General features: G+C 43.2%; 1 protein-coding gene across 2 annotated transcripts; it reads left to right on the forward strand.

Moving 5' to 3' along the window:
• Window positions 1-4,341: 4,341 nt before the first annotated feature.
• Window positions 4,342-11,981, forward strand: LOC132263698 (uncharacterized). 2 transcript variants are annotated; one of them, XM_059763609.1, is made up of 6 exons: window positions 4,342-4,632; window positions 4,687-7,047; window positions 7,108-7,249; window positions 7,310-9,226; window positions 9,282-9,493; window positions 9,558-11,981. In XM_059763609.1, exons 1-6 carry the CDS (start codon window positions 4,552-4,554, stop codon window positions 11,628-11,630), a joined length of 6,786 nt encoding a protein of 2,261 aa, XP_059619592.1. In that variant the 5' UTR covers window positions 4,342-4,551; the 3' UTR covers window positions 11,631-11,981. The 2 variants fall into 2 exon arrangements, with proteins under 2 accessions (XP_059619592.1, XP_059619593.1); XM_059763610.1 differs by having other exon boundaries at window positions 4,342-4,617.
• Window positions 11,982-12,412: the final 431 nt, after the last annotated feature.

Here is a 12,412-nt window from a genome sequence, read left to right on the forward strand (position 1 = left end):
TTTGAAATTCCCTCGCAAACTGCAAGACCAAAAAGAAAGCGTGTTATGCAAATGACCTCTTCTTAGCCATCGAGTGTCTTCTTCATCATTTTTACATAATCACAAGCATTCGTGCCTCATAGTAAATTCAAATGACAAACACTGACCCCGGACAGATCAATGAAGAACTGAGAGAGACGTTTTCAGCGCGCTCCACATGCCATTGCGAAGATGAGAGAATGCTGAAGAAAATTGAGATATAATTGATGGGCTTGCGTGACACGAATTGATTCTACCCGCCTGGCGATTTGTTCCACTGGCTATTTGGGTGATTTATGTAATGTTCACTTAGAATTATTATCGACAAGCGCATTTCTTCATTGTTAACCTGCTTTTCATCTCACGGAATTGGCGACAATCTCACGGAGAAATTCTCAAAAAAAGACGATAAACACTCGCATATAGTATGGCTTATGAGAAGCTGGAATGTCGCAGATTAAAAGCAGAACCGACGTCCAGCATATTAAGGTATTCCTGGAAAGTCTTTACCGATAAATTCTCATATTCCTTCTCAAACTTGCGTAAGTACAAGAAGTCCGCACGCATTTCCTTAAGTAATTCCACAAAAAACCGCAATTTCAACAATTGTTTATGAGTTAAAGCCAATTTATAAATTAACCATGCAATTCAAGTGCATAAATTATTCATTAGCTGACAAAAAAACCTTTCTCGAGAAGAAAAGCTCTTGAGAAAGACAGATCCGGCAATGGAATATCATTTCAATCCTCATTTTTGATTAAGTGACGCAATGCGCGTCATTAAGTTTCACCCTTATTGGGCTGAATAGGTGAGTATGTGAAATGTGTGAGTTCCAGGAAGAACAGCCATCTCTGACACAAGAAGGAATCACGTAATTAACTGTGCCTTTTTGCCTCATCACAGCTCCGGATTGAGTGAGATTTATATCGGCATCATTAGGTAAATTTTTCACATACATCTTTAGTGTGCAAATCTCCGCCGCCAAGGCATTCTCAGTGGTGTTCGTGATTTCGGAAAAGTGAAATTTATGTGTGAGAGACAGTGTTTATGGCGAATGGAAGAAGCTAATTCTCAAGACTGTATGCGAAAAATCGCACAAATGCAATGAAAACGGCGTGAAGAACTTTTACTTGCGAGCGTGGATTACATAAAAAATTAATATATTAATTGTGCTACTCTGAAAATTGGTGTATATAACTGATGAATTGTATTTTCACGAGGCAATCTCTGTGAAACACAGTTCTTTTCTGTTACAATTAATACACCACTGATCTCACGTTAGTGCAATTACACGGGCCAGAAGAGTGAAGACAGCATCAACTCTGCTGCATTTTCAATGAGTGTCTGCGAGATGGAAATACCATTAGATGTGGTACAGTGTTGAGATCGATAGACAATGGTAATGAACTCACACACAGCGCTTGAACAATTGAATCATGAATTGAAGAAATATTAAATGCTAATTTCTCTATTCTTGCGATATGCCAGAGATAGCCTCATTTTTTGTGTGTCGTTTCTGTGCCGGAAAAAGCATTGCCACATCTGGGCGCAGAATTATCAAATTATCACTGAGATGCGAAAAAAGAAAACTCCCCAGTGGCACGTAATATTTGTCGGTTGAACTAACTCTGGACTATTTTCCAAGGCGAATGAAAACCACTTAGTACTTCAAAGGTATTTCTTGGCCACGGATGGAGATTTCTTTCCTCTGCAGTTGTTTCACATGAAAAGGGAGAAAAGCGAGGGAAAAAAACAGCACAAGAGCTCGCGGAATGTGCATGCGAGGAAAGTAAAAAGTTGCAGAACTTGACCCAACAAAATCGAAACCTCGTCTTTCAGGTTGTCTTGTGCACATGCTGCAAAAGTGATCACGCTCGTCGGGACGATGCTGCGAGTGCGGATTATGCTAGAGACCACTTTCAGCTATTTTACATGTAATTGCGACTCTGTCGATCGCGCCAACATACCAATCACATATGAAAGACACTGCGATGCTCCCTTTGCAAATCAAGTTTGGTCCTAAGCTCGATCGCTGGGCAGATTTATCCAATCATTGGTGATCACTTGCTGCTCTTCTTTTATCAAATGCTCAAGAGAGTGTTTTGACCATGAGAAATCGTACACCGTTGTGCGTGTGACTTTCTCTGGCGCAGATCGATCAGAAGATGAATCACAAATCGCGATCACTCTCTTGATGAGAAATCTGTGGCTTATCGGCACAGCCAAAATGTCACAACACAACTCGAAGAGTCTAGCGAGATTTGGTGTGAAATCTCTGGAAATGTGTCTCTGTTTTCACAAATTTTAACACCGTCAAGCAGAGGATGGGAAAGTTTCTGCTGCGCGTCTGATCGCTGCGAAGGTAAGACGTTGACTGACGATGGAATGGCGATCGTGGTTTCCATTCAATTGAATTTCTGCGCGTAAACCGAAAGCTAGGGGAGCTAATAAAGATGGTATATATCGTCTCACGCCGCACACTAACTCATCATTATACTGTTATTCTTCTTTCTCGCTTTTCTCCAAAATAGCCAAGAAAGTGACTTAAACTTCTGCACAGAAGCTGAAAGAATTTATTTGATCAATGAATCAGGGTCAAAATTGTCTTGAGCCACTGTGCGAATGTTCTTTTTTCTGCTATTTGTCTCGCTAATTTGGCGATTGCCAATTTCTTGCACGCTCCCACTTTGTAAGTGTTACAAGAAATTGTACTCGCAGGAGAGAAAGAAGTCTCTCAATAGGGAAGATTTCTCAGCGAAAAAACACCGTGTTAAGAAACTTTTAATTGTCGGCAGTTTAATTCAATGGACGGAGACAAATTTCTAAAAAATATCTCTAATTGTTCCTCATAATTCCCGCCATAATCACGTGCTTGAGGCCTCTGATGGGTTCAAGTTGGCGCTTTTAACATTTCATACAGTGAAAGTGTGTTATTTTCATGGAGAGAAATACATATTTTGACACCTGAACCCCATGAGAATGGTGTAATTTCCTTTGAGCGGCAAGAAAGGGCACGCAGACCGAGACATTTGGGAGGACAATGGATTTGTTACTCAATAGTCTTCAATGCCTTCGCAGTGTGACCAAGAAGATCATCGGCCAAAGAGAGCTGAAACGTAATGAACTTTCGTTTTCCACCGAGCAATGACTTCATTGATCTCTCAGTGTCGCATTAAACCCAGAAGTGGGCTTTGTCTGCTCTTCACACTCAATGCTCACGTGAAGATTTTCACGGTGGAACACGAGAAGCAATTTCTCACATGCGCCTCACAATCTATTAATCACTTAGAGAAGGCTCAACTTCCGATGGATCGCAATTAGACTAACAAGACATGACTTTCCATCTAATGCGATCTCAATCTATTAAACCTGACATCCAATGCAGGTTTTTTACCCGCTCTGGTAAAAGTGGATTTAATTGGGATGGCGTTTTGGCCCGCTCGCATTTTTCCTCTCGAAAGGTCACGATTGCAGTGCTGTTCTCCTTTCGAAAAAAAAATTAATATTTGATTGAGAAATAACTATGCAAAATTCACCTTCTGCTTAACCCAATTATTAGTAATTGTTTATGGGTTTATGGGTGAAATTTAGCGATAAGCGAAATTTCAGTGAAAACTACTTCTAGTCCAGTGTGAAGTGCATTTATTGCTACAATAATGTCGTGAAGTGAAATAAAAGACAAGTAGGGCAATTGTTCACAATTTCGCGGACAATATTTACAGTTCCTCTTCACAGCAATTAACACTCATAATAGGCCAAGATTTCCTCAAAGATTTGCTGAAACTTTAGAGGTGAAGATGCCATAATCTCACAATATTATAATTGGTTTAAATTTATTTTTGATCAGATCAAATTCCTGTAACAATATGGCGTGAAGCGCGTGAAATAATGATTTTCTCCATATGAAATAATTGCAAAATAAACATTGATTTTCATCTTCTTCACGTAATTCCAATATTAAAGCTTCAGAAGCAATTAGATGAATTAATTATAATAATGCAGAACGATGTAATTAATCGAGAGGTCTATTAACTTTTAGTGTTTCGATGCTACTTTGCATCTTTCATAACTGAAATCATCCCTGTTTTATTCTTCCTCATTTTTTACATACTTTTCAATTGTCCATCTCTTCCGCAGCTCTGGTAAATTACTCGTGAAAACAAACACATTTCTCTAATGACAACAATAATCATGATTTCTGCGGGCGAATCGCTCTCACTCTATTCTTTATTGCAAATCCTCTCACAACACTCATATTTCTCAGTCAATTATTTACTGGCTGTGATGATATAACGTGAAAATTCCAAACTCGTTTCGGCATTGCATGAATTCTTTCACCCAAACTGATAAGGATTTGCGGCAATTGATGAGCGCTTCGCAGTGTTCCTCCAACTCTCTGTCTCGATACGACTAGCTGGCCATTAAGATTATCTTACAAGCAGGGAAATTGCAGTGATTTGTGTTGAGAAAATTAGTGGCAATTTAAATGTGATTAATTGTTGAACTGTGTGCTCTTGTGCTGAAGGAAAAGAAATGCGAATTCTCTCTATTGCACTCATCGGTTTCATGTGGCTGGCTCCACGTGTTGTGCCGTTCGAGGTGATTTATTCTGCGGTAAGCAAATTAGCCAATTACTCAAGACCAACCTCGATGTGTGCTCACTTGCAGACCGACGCCGCTGAGGTCACCGAGGAGCACCTCCGTGAAGTCCAGGAGCTGCGCAGAGAACTCAATCCCACTGACGCCAGACCACGTGTCTCGCAAAAGGCGCTCTACGAGGCGGATGCGATCCGGGAGGAGATCTTGAACGCGGTGAAGAACAATCAGTACATTCATGGAAGTGCGCCTGACACGCACAAGCTGCATTCTGCTCATCTCTGGGGCAGTGTTGGGAATCTCTTCAAGCGTCGCCGGGTGGCCACGAACCAAGTAGATGAGAGCTCAGAGAGCGATTCTGATTTCCACATCAGATTTCCTCATCTTATGCAAACTTATCGTGATGTTCTGTACTTGAATTCCGTGGAGGAAGACATGAGCTTCGATCTCGGAGAGAATGTCACCTCTTGGAAAACCCTCCATCAGCGGAAACTGGGCAAACACTCCCTGATCGGCATCACCAACTCCAGCGTGGTGTTGCTGAAAGAGACGGAGGGACACTATGAGTTCGTGAGGGAACTAAAATTGCCTTCCACTCCCACAACTCTCGAGGGATTTTCCCGGTGGGATGCTGAAGATAAGGCCGCCGAAGGCATAGCATTAGTGGGAATAGCCAATGAATTGCTATGGATTGATTTGGGTACTGATTTCGATGAACTTACGATTTCTTGGCGGTGGAATCTGCAGAAAACCCTCACGGAAATTGATTTCTTCTCCCTAATGGAAGATCCAATGGTGATGCTGTTCAGTGAGACGATCGAGCACAAGACTTTGGATATTTATCGTTTTGATTATGCGTCAAAGGATTTCTGGCTGGTCCAGACAATCCCTCTCAACGTTTCCAGCACTTCTGTGGCTGTCCTGGAAGATGGTTCTAACCTAATAATCGCCATTCCGCAGAAGAACATCACAGCTCTTTATAAGTATGCCAAAGAGTCCAGCTTTAATCAACATTTCACACACTTTCTGGACATTGAGTCTCCTGAAGTCGCGCACGTAGCGAGTTTTCACGTCGAGGGATTCTCTCATGTGGCCATTGGCGGAAACAAGCCCCAAATCATGCGTCTGGAGGATGACTCTTTGAAACCAGTGGAGATCCATCATGGCCACTTTGGTCTCGTGGACTTCTGGCTACCCATCGTGATCAAAACGTATCGGGATGACCTCATAATTCTAGTCCAACATCGAGTGCTCCTTCACGAACACATTGTCACTAAACTCGAGGTTCTTCTGTGGAATGGGAAGTTCTTCAGCGTTCTTCCCAATGTTCCTTGCATCCTGTCGGACATTGAATCAAAATATGGCATCAGATGCATGCTGGATTTTGACAGAGAACGGGGACTGGAAGGATCAACCATTATTCGCCATGACAGGAATATTTCCATCCTCGTTCCACGCGATGATGCAGACTCTGGCCTTTTCCTCCTCAACATGGAAATGCGAGCGGATTTCCCACCAGAATTGGAGCATCTTGAGGAATTCAAGATGATGTACGAATACTTTAGCGAACTCGATAAACACAAGGACAGAGTTCTGGAAGAGGCGCTGGATAGTATGAAGAATGCAGCGAAAGTTAATGAATTCAACCACATTTCCGCACACTGGAAGGTGAAATCCCTCCAAACTGAAGCATTTGAAGTGGCTGCGGATCAAGTGGAATTCGAGAGAGAGCACAAAATTATCGTCGGCCACAAAATCTGGACTCCCGATGATTCTAGAGTGCATATTCCAACACTTTCTGACATTCTGGACAAAATTGATGATGATCTCGGTGCTTTGATGTCAAAGGTTCCAGAGAAAACGCAAGCTCGGGACTCTCGGACAATTTCTCTGGGCACCATCGCGTCGAATGGCCAATTCTCCACAGAGGGAATGTATATCCTGACGCCTGATGACCACCATCGCGGGAAGAGACAGACCAGACAGATTAATGCCACAGAACTGATTGTAAAGTACCTGGATGTTGAGTCAATCAACGGAATACCAGTCAGTGATTTCGTGTTCAGCGGGAGTGAGGAAATTGCCATAGAAAGTGATTTGATAATTACTGGTCCGCTGGAAGTTGAAGATGTGCGTGGAAAAGTAAATGGCAGGTCTCTTCATGAGGAAGTAAGTGCGATTGAGAGTGAAACATTGGAATTTGGCTCGCTTCACATCACTGGAGATCTCACTGTCCAGCAGAGTGTCAATGGAATTAATGTCTCCCAGCTCTTTAACACATCTAACTCTTCCGATGTCCTTGCCGATGATAATATCACGATTTCCGGTAACTTAACATTCAACACCCTCAATAATGTGGATTGGAAGAAGTTTATGCAGAGCATCGTCATGACAAATCGTCCTATTTCTCTTGAGAAAATTAAAATCAACGGAGTTAGTAACAAAAAAAACAATTTATTGATAATTCCTTATGATAATTTTTTTCCCTTTCAGGAAGTGTTCTTCGTGGATGATTTATGGATTGATTCACTGAACAACATCACCTTCCCTGGAGGATATTTGTGGGCATCAAATGGCTCTTCCGATAAACCCTCCACCGCGGTTATTACCGGTCGTAAGAAATTCAAGACACTCGGTAAGCGCAATCTTCTATTCTCCTAAAAGCCGGCAAAACATAGCTTTCAAATATTTTCAGTTGCTACTTCTATCGATGCTGAGAAAACCATTAATGGATTCGACGTGGAAAGAATAATCACCATCAATTCAGATCAGCACATCCCTGGAGAGACGACTTTTGGGGAACTAAATGTGGTGGGAAGACTCGAGGTCGATGGTGAGATCAAGGGAAGGCATTTGGATAAATTTCTGAAGAATCCCACTCTTCTGGAGACGAAAACAGTACACACTGCTTGCCTATTTCGTGATCTTAGAGTCGAAGGCAATATTATTGTTAACAATTCCTTGAATGGAATGGATTTGGACTCAATCCTGAAAAATGCTGTCTATACAACTGACAAAACAATTAATGTAGTTGCCTTCAAGTCCTTCGAAAATGTAACTTTTAGCTCTGGAATTACGCTAACTTCAGGCCTTCTAAATAGTGTTCCTCTCAAGGAATATGTGACCAGAGACACAGAGCAGGAACTGCATATCAAAGAGATTAATGGTGATATCTATTTCCATGCTCTGACCCTCGATGGACTATTTAATGACGTGAATGTCACGGAATTGGATTACAACAGCGTCAAATTGTCCGGGCAGCAGCACACGGAGGCCGAGATCATATTTGAGAACGACGATCTGGGCGATTTCGTAGATGTTATTGCCGGAAAAATGGAAGTGAGCGATACCATCAATGGATTTAAGGTGCACGATTTAATTGACACCACCGAAGATCTCGAGCTCGATGCTGATGTGGAATTTGAGGAGCTCAGAGTCGATCATTTGGAGACGAAGGCAGACTTAATTGGAAAATTTCTGGTCAATGACATCGATTTGGAGGATTTCGATCGCCGGCGATTGAGTTTATCCAGAGAACAAACTATTGAAGTCCCATTCCACATTGATCATGCTGATATTGACTCTCTCCATGTCAGCAGACTCAATAACGTGTCAATTGAGAAGGTTGAGAGTCTCCTGAAGAATGCAGGGAATTTACAGGAAGCCATCCGGTCAGGTCAGATGCCCATTGACTCGCTCACAATCCATGGAGATGTTTATCTGGAAATTCTGAATGGTCAGAATTTCACTGAAATTGCAGCAAATGCAATCTGGCTCAATGAATCAAATGTCTTCACGAAGGATGTGAATTTCCTGGACAAGATCAACTTCAACGGGAATTTGTCCGTGGATAGTAACGTCAACACGAGAGATTTTAAGGACTTCCTCAGCAATCTCGTTTCAAAATCAAATGACACAATCGTTCTGACTGGCCACAAAACCTTCAAGAAAGACTTACACGTCACTGAAGGCGTCGAAGTGGCGTTCATTAATGATTTGAACGTGTCCAGCATCCTCACCCAGGACAGATACAGTGTCATCGACGGCGATCTCACTGTTAGTGGGAATTTAACAGTGCAGAGATTGATTCTCAATGGAAAGATTAACAGATTTCCATTTTATAAACTCACGGATCTCTATTCATACGATCTCAACGATAATTTTCATCACATTTGGGGAAATGTGTACCTCCAAGATCATCCGTATGTTGATCATTTAATCGTGGATGGATATCTGAATGATTTGAAGAACATAACTGAGTACGTTAAAGGAATTCAGATGAAATCCCAGAAGGTTTTCAACTTCACTGGCAAGAAGATCTTCACGAGGCCTGCCTTCTTCAGGGATTCTCTGGGTGCGAACTTCGTTAATGGGATCGATTTCAGAGACTTGGTGGAAAATGTGATCATCAATGATCCGTACAATACGGTGGAAATACACGGAGATGTGTATTTCGATTCAACATACCCAAGAACATATCCAATCGACAGTTTTATTGAGACTCCAGAGATCTTCATTGGTGGAAATCTCACAGCGGAGTCCATTGTGGGCTGCAATCCTGGTCAACTCATTCGTGAGGCAGTTTGGAAGGATGAAGACATGCATTTGTTCAGTAAGTTAATCAATGACTTCACAGACACTTTCATTGACACCTCTTTCATTTTCAGTGAACATCACTTTCCATCCCGGAGTAAATGCAGAATCAATTGAGACTGGATTCCTAAATGGAATTCCCATGTCAAAGTACATTACTCTTCACACTGAGCAGGAGATTGAAGACACTCTCGTGGTCGCTGATGTGGAGGTCAATCAACCAATTAGTGTTGATGGGTTTGTCAATGGAGTGAAATTGCCGGAAGAGCACGAGAATACCCTCATGGTGAGTGAAATTGTATTGAATTATATTGCTCTCTTACCCTAAATTCAATACTCTTTCCCTCAAGACCTACGGAGACCAGACAGTGGAGACTTCGGCCAGCTTCCAGCTGGCGCGGGTGCTGAACTCCCTCACGACATCCGGCGAGGTGAACAACCAAAACATCCGGAGTGTGGCTCTTCTCAGTTCCGATCTCATCATCACGACTCCGGTGTCATTTGATCATCTGCAGGTCGAGGATATGTTCACAGAGCACATAATTTCGGGGATAAACTTCACGAATTGGCATGACAATGTCCTTTGGAGGAGGAAAGCCACCAATCAAACAGTTAGTGGTCGATGGGTGTTCAAGAAGTGCCACATTGAAGAGTCCCTCGAGGGCGATGGAGCAATAAACCAAATTGACTTCGCCAATATGATGAACTTCACTGGCAATTGGGAAAAATTGGCCGAGAAGGTGAAGTACACGGAAAAGCTGAATGCGGAACTGTGTCGCAAAGTCAATAGTCTCCTGAGCAGAAGTCGCCACGACATCTGCTTCTTCCGCTACTTCGAGCTGCACGACAGCATTTGGGAGAAGGGCGAGGAGATCTCATCTCATCTATTCTACGAGAACAATGGGCAGAGTTACTTTATTTACTCAGCTGGATGTCGCAGCAAACTCTATCAGTGGCTGTCTGGTGAGAAGCGCTTCGCTCTCCTGACCACAATCAACACGGGGCAAATCATTGAGTGGATTCATGTGGAAGACGACATAGGAAATGCTCACTTGGTGGCAAGCAGTCTGGCGAATGACAAATGCAGCGAAAGCGGAAGTGCCGTGTGGAAATGGAATGGGTTTAATCTCATCAAGTTGACCCAAATGGACCAGACCTTCCACTCCATCCAGAAGAATGGTCTTCGGCCAGGACACTTTTACGCCATTGATGAGGAGAATGATGTCACGGAATTTGATCTTCGCGGCGAATCTGGGGAGAAGTGGAAGAAACCCTTGAGCGCTGCTATGAAATTCATCCCTCAAGAGATCAATCTCGGTTTGGCAGTCACTGATGGGAAGCATATTAAAGTGATCAGAAGGAATTCCAGGAGGAGAAGGAGGAGAATGTCCAGAGCTGTTGATATGAGTCTCGAAGATGATGAGACACTTGTGAATTTGCTGAAGCAATACAATCCCACTGACGCATTTGATGTTAATATCTTCGATGATGCAATAGTTGGCGATAAACTTTTCGACAAGTTCCAAGAATTGATGAAACAGGGATCGAAAGCTTTCGTTGACACCACCTTCGAACTTGTAGAGATCCTTAATCGATATGAACAGAATGATGATAAACATGTTAGTGCTTCTGCTAATGCCACAGAAGTTGAAGTTCTGATGACGAAAGAAGTATTTCTGAACACTTTGAAGTATGTTTTGGCCAAAAAGAAAATCCTCATCGACCTTGCAATGGGCGCTCTTTCCGGAACCGATCAGGAAGTTAGTCATAATTCATCTTTCACTGCAGCGAATGCCCAGAAGATCAATGTCACAGACTTGAAGGAAATAGCAGAAGACGCTTTGAATATGTGGCTGATGGAATTGCTCATGAACGACAAGATTAATGAAATCGCCGATGAAGAGGGTCACAATCTCAAATCACAACCAGCAATCATCTATGCGGATAAGGAGCCTTCCTTTGAGGAATTGACTGGAGAAATCATTGCCCTGACCGTTGGTCATCCTCTGCACCGAAGGAAGCTCATAGCTGTGGCCTCGAGGAGGAAAAGCACAGTTCCTGGACGTCACGATCTGATCTACTTGTATGAGAACGCCATCGGCGAGAGCATCTTCCAGACGCTTCCGTGCCACGAGCCTTCTGGCCTCACAGCTCTTCATCTGCGCGACGAAACGCTTCTGGTGTTCGTGGAAGAAGGTGTGGAAGTGCAGATTTACAGCTACCAGGGCATTGAGGGATTCAAGAAGGTCTCTCAATTCCACCTGAAATCTCCAGCACTGCATCTCACCAGCGTGTCTCTGCCCACGAGTGAAGATCACCGTGTGAACTTCTTGGTTGTGACGATGATGAGGGAGATTCTCTTCTTAGAGGCCAAGATGATGGGAAACTGCCGTGTGGATGTGGAAGTGAATTGCGATGACTAAACAAATCCCAAATTAGATGCTCTTAGAGCTGCTTCTCAGCTGTTTATCATTCGTATCTATACCGATGGATTCTTCTAAATATTTACACTAAAACCTCGATGTTGTAAATTGTTGTCTCTGTTCCCGGCCAATAAATATTCGCCATAGTTTGCATCGCAGAGGACAATTACCTATCCTTTCGAGTGGTGGATGGAAGAAGTGTGTTTGCCAATTAGTGTGATAAAATATTAATCAAGTGGCTTGATTATTTGGTTAGCTCTCTGCCGTCTTGTTTGGGAGCAACGCTGGAATTTCGGTGAACTCTGGCTGGTGGTCTCTCGAGAGGCAGCGCAAACAAAGGCCAATGAATTTGAATTAATCTATTTTCAGCGCGACACGCGATGGTATCTCGCGGAGTCAGAATTGCAGGCAGTGATCAATTGACCCTCGCGGGAATCCCGTGTAATCTCGCGGATTGAGAGTGGCAAAAGGGGTTTGTTTGTTTTCCCTCCGCAGCAGGGAAGCTGCCGAGGGTTGCTCACCTCCTCGAGTGCGACTCACACACACAGACAACCGCCTGGCCATATGGCGGCGGCTTCCAGCCGGCTTTTTCCTTCACCCTGCGTTATGGCGAAATAGCAGTGCGTTACCGAAGGGCGACTGCGCCGTTCTTCTCGGATTCTCTCCCGTGCTATTTCACACACAGAACTCACTTCCAACTCCGCGTACAATCTGTTTTTCTCCTCGGGCCCGGAGAGCCACACCATTGGAAATTCAGTCTCAGTTCTCTGTCATCTCTCGTT

The sequence above is a fragment of the Phlebotomus argentipes genome, unplaced genomic scaffold (genome assembly GCF_947086385.1).
Source record: "Phlebotomus argentipes unplaced genomic scaffold, Phlebotomus argentipes genome assembly contig_39, whole genome shotgun sequence".
Classification (NCBI taxonomy): domain Eukaryota; kingdom Metazoa; phylum Arthropoda; class Insecta; order Diptera; family Psychodidae; genus Phlebotomus; species Phlebotomus argentipes.